At 43.7% G+C, this 10,321-nt stretch overlaps 1 protein-coding gene across 1 annotated transcript in view; it reads left to right on the top strand.

Annotated features, from left to right (window-relative positions):
- Positions 1-9,981, top strand: part of Tbx15 (T-box transcription factor 15) — a 103,681-nt gene extending 93,700 nt beyond the window's left edge. The window contains exon 8 of the mRNA XM_057793519.1: positions 7,531-9,981. Within this exon, the coding sequence (XP_057649502.1) occupies positions 7,531-8,315 (785 nt within the window). The 3' untranslated portion in view covers positions 8,316-9,981. The remainder of the gene's footprint in view (positions 1-7,530) is intronic.
- Positions 9,982-10,321: the final 340 nt, after the last annotated feature.

The raw sequence follows: 10,321 nt of genomic DNA on the forward strand, positions 1-10,321 counted from the left end.
CATCGCCAGATGAAGGTTCTATGGTGATATGCAAGATATTCATCAGTGTGGCTATGGGATAAGGACAGTTCAGGCACCCTCTACTCAGCTGCCCACGGACCTAGCTGGGGAAATCCCCTTGGACACCTGGGAACCCCTCTAGAGCCAAGTCTCTTGCCAACTCTAAAATGGCTCCCTTAATGTAGATATCTTCTTCCCTGCTCCCATATCCACCTTTCCTCCATCTCAATCATCCCATCCCCCCAAGCTCTTCCCAATCCTCCCCTTCTTTTTACAGAAACACCTGGGCTTTACTAAGTGCTCAAACAGGATCCCTGTATTTTTTAGCCTAACCCACCTCCCCTCTGCTCCTGAATCATTGTCTCTGCCCTCATTTTTCATACCCGCTGTGCTCCTCCCAGTCACATGCTGCTTAGAGGGCTCATTTCTACTCACTTGCTTTCTTCGTACTGTCCCTGTTTGAAATCTCAGCTCAAGTAACAGTTGGCTAAAGTCTTACAGGGCAGCCCCCTACTTGTTCCGCTCTTTGTTTAATATCTTTTACCGATGTTTCCTGCAGTACTTTCCCCATTGGGATTACATTCCTAGGTCCAGGCACTATATCCAGTTCATATTTGAAACTCACGTAGCGATGGAATGAGGACACAGACTCTCTTAGGTGCTATACTAGGGGAGTATTGTTAATGTGCTTGTCAGAGACTCCTCAACTTTATGCTCATTTTTGAAGGGAAAAGAGATTAGTGAAAACCAGAGAGAATTATAAGTAACAATTGTTGGTGGAGGAAGGGATGGTGAAAAACTGATTGATAAGAAGTTCAACTATTCCATGGCACTGTAGGGAGACTAAGGACAACATTAATGTACTTTATATTAAACACTAAACAGAAGGATTATTAATTTTTAAAAATTAGGTACTTATTTAAAAGAAATTGTACATTTTGTTTATATTCTTTCCCCTCAGTCCTCCCAGATCTTTCCCATATCCTTTCCTTCCCAAGTTCATGTTCTTTCTCTTTCTCCCTCTCTTTAAAAAAACCTTCCCACGAAGCCCCAAAAGACAAAGGAAAATCAAAACAAACAAATAAAACCCAGCAAGACCAAAACCACCAAAACAAAGTAAATGTTTGAGGAGATATATATCTTAATAATGATTTAAAATTATAGAATATAGACACATATCAAAACATAGTGTTCATGCTGGTGAACATAAAGAACAGGAAAGTGAAGGAGTGATACATGTCTGCAGGAGATGGACCCAGAAGGAGAAGATGTCACCATCATCCTCGTCATCTACAGCCCTCCCTTATCCTGGGCTGCTCAAGGTCACTCTGCTGAGACACTGCCATTGCTTATTTCTGTCTTCTGAAAATCTTTTAGCTATTTGGCCGTGCTTCATAAACCCAGCAGAAGGTAACACCTTGTATTGTAATTTGCCCCCCTTTGGTCTTCATATCATTTGTGAGTTTGTTCCGGGGTTCAGGATCCCTTTCCTGTTGTAATCATTTCACTGCTGTGCTTGCATTTGTCTTTCCCGTGGACTTATAAATATTTTTTTTTAATTCTTTTGTTACGTTTAAATTGTGTCTGTGTGCACATTCACCCACACTCATATACCACATCGTGCACGCAGAGGTCAGAAGACAACTTTTGACGTCTGTCCTTTCCTTCCGTCACTACGCCCTAGTAATCCACCTCAGGTCAAGGTCATCAGGCTTGGTGGCAAGTCCCTTCACTTGCAGAACCATCTTGCCAACTTTTAGACCTTTTTTTTTTCTTTTTAAACAGTGTTTTTCCATTTTTGACACTGCATTCCTTATTTGGTATAAATATGCATTTATGAAGAGTCATCTTTTTGAAAACCACCTGCCTGTGTATCCAATTGTTTAATTTGGTCTTACTGAGGAGAACTAGGGAAGAGCAGGAACTCCTCTGATTTGTGCCACCATTTAAGAGACTGTATATTTTGAAATTAAGGCAGGTAACTCATCTCTCATATATATACATGTGTATATATACGTGTATATATATATATCTGGGCCAGGTATCTGTAAGGCACTCAAACAGTTCAAATCCCTTGTTACTGCTGGTCACGGGCTTCACCCATGGCTTCCACCTGACAAAGGGTCCACAGACCTTCCCCTCCGCTCTCATTTCTATGTTCTTCTTCTCCAGATTTACCCTAGTATTCTCAGACCTTCAGATTCACAGAAAAAAAAAACCTCATAGAATCAGAGACATATATCAACTAGAATTTTTATGTAAATATAAAAAATAGCAAATTATGAAAGCAAAACTCATTGGCTTAAAAAGCAGGAAGGATTCAAGCAGTTTCTTTAGGCAAAGCCTAAGTTATGGATTCTGGCCAGAATGCGCCCCATTTCTTTCCACCCTGCTTTCCTCCACGGTGACTTTAGTCTCAACTGTCCCCTGCGATAGCTTAGAGAGTATCCTTGGCCCGAGATATTTTTGCCTTCCCTCTAAAGGGAAAGGGCATGTGCCTGTGATCAAGGGGTTTTAGCAAAATCTCACCAAATCTCTTTGATTCTAATTGGGTCCCCTCAGAATCAATTACTGTAGCGGTAGGGGAAACACGATCCTGCGTTTTCCAGGCCAGGTACACACGCCTTTCCTGGAGGTGAAGTGTGGGAGAGGAAGAAGGCTGGTTTCCCAGAAAGCAAGCAAGCATTGTTCCCCAGAGAGAGGCAGCTAAAGTGACAATAACAACAGACACATGTGACAAGAAAGGCTGAAAATGAGTGTGAAAAGCAAGTGAGGGAGGTGAAGAGGTAGGGATGGAATGCCCAGGGAACAGGGCAACATCGGACCGGATCCAGAGCAGAGTGAGTGGGCGGGGCTATTTGAAAGAGAATACATTTGGAGCTATGGAAGGGATGAGGGCGGTTTCCATCTTTCTCTGGTGGAAACCAGACAATTCCCATTAGGACCGTGATGCTCTCACACTTGCGTCCTGAGAAGAGTTCTCATTTCAGCTGAGGGACATTTCTCTGTTGCCATGCACATTAAACTTTATGGCCTCTGGGCTTGTGCACTGGGATCAGTTCATGGGCGGCTGCTGTTTTACCTCTTCCGTGTCTGAATACACGGAACCAGCACTCTTCGGGGACGGATGGCATCAGGTTATAAGGAGAGAAGAGTCTCACCCGGAGAACAAGTAATTAATTACATGGAAATTTATTCTTTCTTCATCCAGATGGGGTTTTATCTTATTGGGTGGTGTGTGTGTGTGTGTGTGTGTGTATACAGCACGACAAAATAAACTCCAAAGGAAGTTTTCTGTGAAACCCCCCACGTTACAATCTGGAAGTGATCAATTTAAAGATGCCAAAGTCAGCAGGTTTGGGATTCAGGATTTTCATGGACACATTCAGTTTGTCTTCATGATACACAAGTGTATTCTAGGTTATTGTCCTCATATGGGCTCACCGCTAAATATGCATTCTTGGTCGTTTTGGCTCTTAGCCTTGGATACTGGCACAAATTAATGTTGCACATGCATCTTAATGTGTCAGCCTCCTCACTTCGGTCCCTGAGTTAATTATGATGTAGGAAGCTGGGAGGAATGGTGGAGATGAATTCTGGATTACCTAAGAATATGAAGTTATTAATGTCATTATGTTTTAATCCTGTCTTAGAAGTGGGCTAGGATCTCTGAGGACAATGGGGGAAGGCTCCATTGGTTATTTACTTGTATTCAATCAGTTCTGCTTTGCTTGATCCGAGAAGAAATAAAGCCATGGAACAGTTCATTTGCTTCATGGGCTCACAGAGTAGGGAGGACGGGCAGACAATTCGAAGAGGAACTGGAGTACCTTTGACAACATGGCTCAGGTGGCCCAGAGCTGTCAATTCACTATGTCTCTCATCATTCACACCACAGAGGTTCTTTTAGCCTGAAATACTATGGCACATACATCTTATGACATCATGCCCATTAGTGGTATAGAAGTCCACATGCCATGCTCTCCCTGGACAGAAGCCAACACGTGGGAGCTATCTCCATTGGAGTGAACGTTCTTCAAGGTTTCTTTCCCATTCTTTACCCCTTCTCCCACGAAAGAGCATGTTTAATGTCTATATGCCAAAACATTGGTTACTTTTTAATTTCTCAAAACATCCCCAGAAAGGAGTTATTAGAAATCCCACTTATATAATTATGGAGCGAGTCCATGACCTTGCAGGAACCGAGGAGGTGGGGATGAACAAAAGGGACACTGTCATGATCAAGGGGACAAGCTTTGCTCTGAGAGGCAGCCTGGTTTCCCACCTTGCCCTGACGTTTTGGGATGAGAGGTCTCTGTTAACCAAGTGATGAAATGTACAGGGAGGGTTGGCTGCCTCCTTCAGCTTGCTTAGCGCTTGGCTGGCACTCCCAATCTTGTTTAACATCTGACAAGCCGTTATATCATAAGAGAATAAAGGTTTCTCAGTATCTCAGTTTGCCTTTCTACAAAATGAATACCACAGTCCTCTCTCTCTCTCTCTCTCTCTCTCTCTCTCTATGTGAACTCTGAGAACTAGTCTCTTATCTGTATTGAGTATTTTAAGTGCATAACAATGTTTCTTCAAAGTGGATGGGAGCAACGTTACCCTCTTTTGGACAGGCTTACTCTCTCCTTCAAACACTTGCTCATATGGAGGCTCCCACCCCCCCGAAGCTCAGCAGGCCACCAAGTCTCATTTCCAGTGACTGTCATTTAAAAGCCAAAGCAAGCTGACTACAAACTTTTTAACATGTGCCTCTCATCTGCTCAGCAGAAACCCCTGTAACTTGTTAATAGTTTCCCTTCTTCTCCTTTTTTTTTCTTCTGTAGTGAAACCAATTGAGGCCTTAAATCAGTACCATTCGTTCCATCTTGGGCCATCTGAGAAAACCATTTAGAGTTGTAGAACGTCATCTACTCCATACTGCACTTCCGGCTGCAGGGCCGAGGCCTGCGCCGGCTGGAGCTCACCTCCAACACGATAAGACAGTGTGCCGAACAGGTGGTCTCCTCAGGGGTCACATAAACACCAGACCAGGGAGAGCAGGACTAGTTTTCAAAGACAGGGGACTATATTCATATCTTGTAAAACCACTAATCTCTTTACAGCTGGAGTCAAGTTTCTCCGTTTGGGCCACAGCACTCTACTACAGTAAAGTTCGTGGCATTTAGGGCGGAAAAGCAGAAAGCGTATGTAGGGTGCCTCAAAGAGGAAAAAAGAAATCTCTGAGCTTTCTGTAGGATACAGAGGGAGAGAGGTGCCTGACCACTCAGCAGTAGGAAGCATGAGATGGCCTGCTTCTGCTTCTGGAAGCTTCCCCATCCAGGACTCCCTCCTTAGATTAAAATGATGCATCGGAAAGCACTCGGAATTGACAATTCATACTTCCTTTAATCCTTAGACACAGCCACAGTATGAAAAAAAGGGAAAATGAGGCTCACTGGTTCAAGCCCTTTCTTCTGCCTCTGTCGAGAACGCAGTGATAGAGTCACAGTGTGTGGCTCTGAACTGAAGAGACGCTCCTCCCACTGTGACCAGCTGCTTGTAGTTTTGGGCAATGCCAGCCTTATCACAGACTGTCACAGACTGTTGAACCAAAACTATTTTAGATTTTTTTTATAGGAATTTGTTATGAGAAGAGATTTTTTTGATATGACTCTAAAATTAGCAGCTGATTGGCTTGTCTTTAAATGCCAATTTGATCTGAAAGTTTACTGAGAGAACCCTTTGACCATGGAAGAGATGATATTGAGCTATAAAAATTTAACTCTGAACAAAATCCTAACAAAGTCCAATCTTTACCTCTACGACCAAAACCCCCACTTTGCCTGTCATCTAGGCCAACGCTTTTTGTTCCCTCTACCAGCTTATTCCCTTCCTAGAATACTAAAGATGTTTTCCCAGTACATCTGGAATGCTCCTGGTTTTCTTCATCGATTAAAATAAAGCAAAACGCAGTCCTGTTTTTCTTATCTGAAAAATACTTCCCTTCTAATGATGCTTAGTTTCTCCGAGCCTCAACAAGAGTTATTGGAAACCTAAGACATGTTGTCCCTTGAAGGAGCATGGTTCTCAACAATTAGGAGAAGTACCATATGGGTACAAGGAAAGGAATTCATCAAGAAGGATTCTAGAGAGGACAAAGCACCTGAATATTCTAGAATTCGGTGAAGGTTCAGCTACTCTAAGCACTTATTGCCTTTGACGTCCATTGAAGAGGTAGAGAGTGGATGCTTTCTACCCCAGAGAAAGATGGGTCTTTGCAAAGGTTACCTTTGGCGTTCTTATTTGGAGAACATCTTTGGTGAAGGTTGGCTTGGATTGATTCTTAGTCCATTGGAGCCTCACCCCTTAGTATAGCCTGCCATCTCCATGGCTAATGACTTTTGCGACACAGGGTCATTTGGAAATAGGAGTTGTAGAGGTTTTCCGTTTTAAAGTATAACCTCTGGGTCTGATATGTACATCCTCAAGCTTCTCCCCATATACACAGACTCAGAAACCAAACGAAGCCTACCATCTGTTTCCATAGGCCCTCCAGCTGACATGCATGAGCATCAGCATTTCAGAATCACTGGTCTGCGCACTGGGAAGTAGGAACTCACATGGCATCATCAGCTTTCCACCCCGGCTGTACATTAGAGGAGCTTTGAGATAATGCTGATGTGGAATTCTAATGCCCAGAAACTCTCCTTTAGTTGGTTTGAGGTTGAATCCTGGCATAGCAACCTTTTCAAATGGCAGGACTTTTCAGCTTCAGGACCACTGATCTTACCAGATGCCTCATCTTTGATGAAGAAAATCAAAGCCAAGGGAGTCGTGGGGCCACAGGATTAGTGTGCAGAGCCAAGAGCCAAATCCATTCAGCTAACACTCGGTTAGTTTATGGCTAGTCTGGCTTCATACATATCCACACTCAAGTATTCCGTATACAACTCTTAAGATCAGCAGATCCTCAGGACTGTGATTTTTGTTAGTCCTGATTCACTTTAGTCTGCATCTTATAATTATGCTTATCACATGTCTTTGATATGATATGCCAGACCTCCAAAATAATGTTCCAGGTTCCACCACTCAGGTTCGTTTGCTGTGCCTTTTCAGGCCTAAGTCCTGACTTGGCACCATGCTCCATCCTGATAAGGTTAGCATCCTGCTTTGGTGTTCCACTAAAGATTGCACAAGAGGAAAGTGTTACTCAATGAAATACAGACCTTACGCATTTGCCCGGACCATGGAAGAGCTGAGCTAGTAGCTTCTACTGCGGATCACTGAAAGTCTTATTAGGAAGTGGCTTTGATGGTAAGAAGATAAAAAAACTGAACACTTTTAAAGTATGACTAAGACCAGAAAGAAATGCAAAGACTAGGGGTCTCATGTCATCCTTTGTCCTCTCCTTTGTAACATGTGCTCAAAGATGTGACATCACCTTCTGATGTAAAAAAAAAAGCAATTGATCTATAAAAAATGTAGGGTTTTGGACCTAGACAGACTAATCTTAATCAACGGAATTTATGTTTTACTTTTCAGGGGGCAGCACAGGTACTTCCCCAACCACCTCCAGCACCGGGACACCGTCCCCTTCGGCTTCTTCTCATCTCTTATCTCCATCCTGTTCTCCTCCAACTTTTCATTTGGCCCCCAATACTTTCAACGTGGGCTGTCGAGAAAGCCAGCTGTGTAATCTGAATCTCTCCGAGTATCCACCGTGTGCCCGAAGCAACATGGCTGCCTTGCAGAGCTATCCAGGGCTGAGTGACAGTGGCTACAACAGGCTCCAGAGTGGCACAGCTTCAGCCACTCAGCCCTCTGAAACCTTCATGCCTCAGAGGACTCCTTCTCTGATCTCAGGAATACCAACACCTCCCTCGTTGCCTAGCAACAGCAAGATGGAAGCCTATGGTGGCCAGTTGGGGTCCTTCCCCACTTCCCAGTTTCAGTATGTCATGCAGGCAGGCAATGCGGCATCCAGCTCCTCCTCACCGCACATGTTTGGTGGCAGCCACATGCAGCAGAGCTCTTACAATGCCTTCTCCCTGCACAATCCCTACAATCTGTACGGATACAATTTCCCCACCTCCCCCAGGCTAGCTGCAAGCCCAGAAAAACTGAGCGCATCTCAAAGCACTTTACTCTGCTCTTCTCCTTCCAACGGGGCCTTTGGAGAGAGGCAGTACCTGCCCACAGGGATGGAGCACGGAATGCATATGATCAGCCCTGCAGCTAACAGTCAGCAGGCTGCCAACACCTGCGACGGGCGACAGTATGGGGCAGTCCCAGGCTCCTCCTCCCAGATGTCCGTCCACATGGTTTAAAGAGCAGTCCAAGCGCCATGGAGGTGATGGCAGTCAAGACTCCAGAATCTCTGTGGGTGGAGCTTCCTCTTTGGGAATCCCGTGCCTTGGGAAAATAGGAATTGTGCGCTTGTTTTTGTTTTTGTTTTTTTGTTTTTCTGGATAAGGAAAACAGAGAAGAGCAATAGATACCACTGAAGGATCCTTGGAGTGCATCATCCATAACTCAGTGGTCATTCTTCTGCCTCCCAAACTCTTTTATTTTAGTTTTATAAAAAGCATTGTGTATGACAGAGTGGCCTTGAAGAGACGAATAATCATTTTATAATAATATTGATGGAGATGCTAGCATGTAGCAGCCAAGAAAAGTTACACATACAGACTCATGCACAGACAGACACACACAAACACACACACACATACAAACTTACATGCCTCTACTCATGCACACACATGCATACACAAAGTATTACAAACACAAACATTCTCTACACTGACTCTGAACTGGGTGAACTCTATGGAGGGAGGCCCAGAGTGGGTGCTTACATCAACAATCTGTCTGTATACAATCCTAGATGGATTGGGTCATCATTAGCCTTTAGCCTTTCTCCCTTGCAGCTTACCATGTTTTTGGAATGAACCATGTACCTTAGAACCTCTCCACATCACTGCGGTGGAAAGACATCAGCTGGACTTGGCTTCCTGAGAGAAATTGCTTTGAAACTTTCAGCTCTCTTCCTTCAGTGTGCCATCACTGACGTCCTAACGGTGCCTGTGGAAGGACAGGGTGAGAAGAGCTGGGAGAGAGAAAGAGAATCGGCAGCAGCAGAGGAAAGCAGATGACGAGACTGAGAAGATGTGAACAAGTGAGGAGATCGAATTCGCCAAGGAGAATAGTTTGGGTTTGGTTAGCCCCTAAAGTTTTAGAAAGAACGATGGTGTTATTGGAGAGTAAGCCTCTTTGGGACCCAGCTTCTAGTCAAGGGTACCGGTGAGAAGGGTTAGGACAAGGAATACTGGATTCCACAGCTCTGACCACAAAGACCCAGGAGAGAGGTGCACCGTATGGGAGTGCCATTCCACGGCAGCCTGGCAGGGTGAGGGAAACGGGTGTGGAGAATGAAGAATGACTTTATCTCCCAGGTGATACCCAAAACAGTCACGGAAGACAGGCTTAGCTTCAAATGCCAGATTCAAGGTGCTGACCTAGACGATCTGCCCCTGGTCCCACGCAAGAGAAACCCTGACACACTAGAGAGTATTGCAGATGGGTCTTCTGCCCCCTTTCCACCTATCTGTAGCTCTCCATTTTGATCAAATAGTTCATTGCATTCTGAAGTTTGGGGATTGTTTTTTCTTTCTTTTTCCTTTCAAATCCTTTAATGATAATAAAACAAGTGAAGCTTGCTGCAAGCTAAAATTTTTAAATGTTGTGGAAACGCAAATGATACCAAGTAAGATAATACAGATATTATTAAGATTTTTTTTTTTTTGGTTTTGAGGTGTTGTAGATAAATGTATTTATATGCCTAGTGGGGGTATTCAATATTATGAATATTAAAAAGGGGGCAATAAAAGGGTATGTAAAATATGTATGAAGAAAAGGTGTATAAAAATTTGCCCTTATGCACGGAACTGTTTCTGAGTGCCAAGCACAGAAAGCCGCTAAATAAAATCTTTGCAATTGTTTCTCGTGTGTTTGTTCATATAGAAAAACTAAATAACAGTTGTGTGCATTTGTATTCTGTCTTGCAACCCAGTCAAACATTTTCACATGAGTTACCAGTGAGTTTTACGTGGCCATCATAAAGTCAATATTATCCTCATTTTATGATTTGTAGCTGAGCTACTCAAAAGTTGGTGAAATATCCAGGATCACACGAGCTGTCAGGGAGGGAACTAAGATCTGGTACTGGATTTTCACACTGAACAGGATGTTCACTTGCATGTTAACTGCACAAATATGGTCTCACAGCCACGTTCCCGACGATTTTTTTTTTTTTAAATTTTTCGAGACAGGGTTTCTC

The sequence above is a fragment of the Chionomys nivalis genome, chromosome 18 (assembly GCF_950005125.1).
Source record: "Chionomys nivalis chromosome 18, mChiNiv1.1, whole genome shotgun sequence".
In the NCBI taxonomy this organism is placed as follows: Eukaryota; Metazoa; Chordata; class Mammalia; order Rodentia; family Cricetidae; genus Chionomys; species Chionomys nivalis.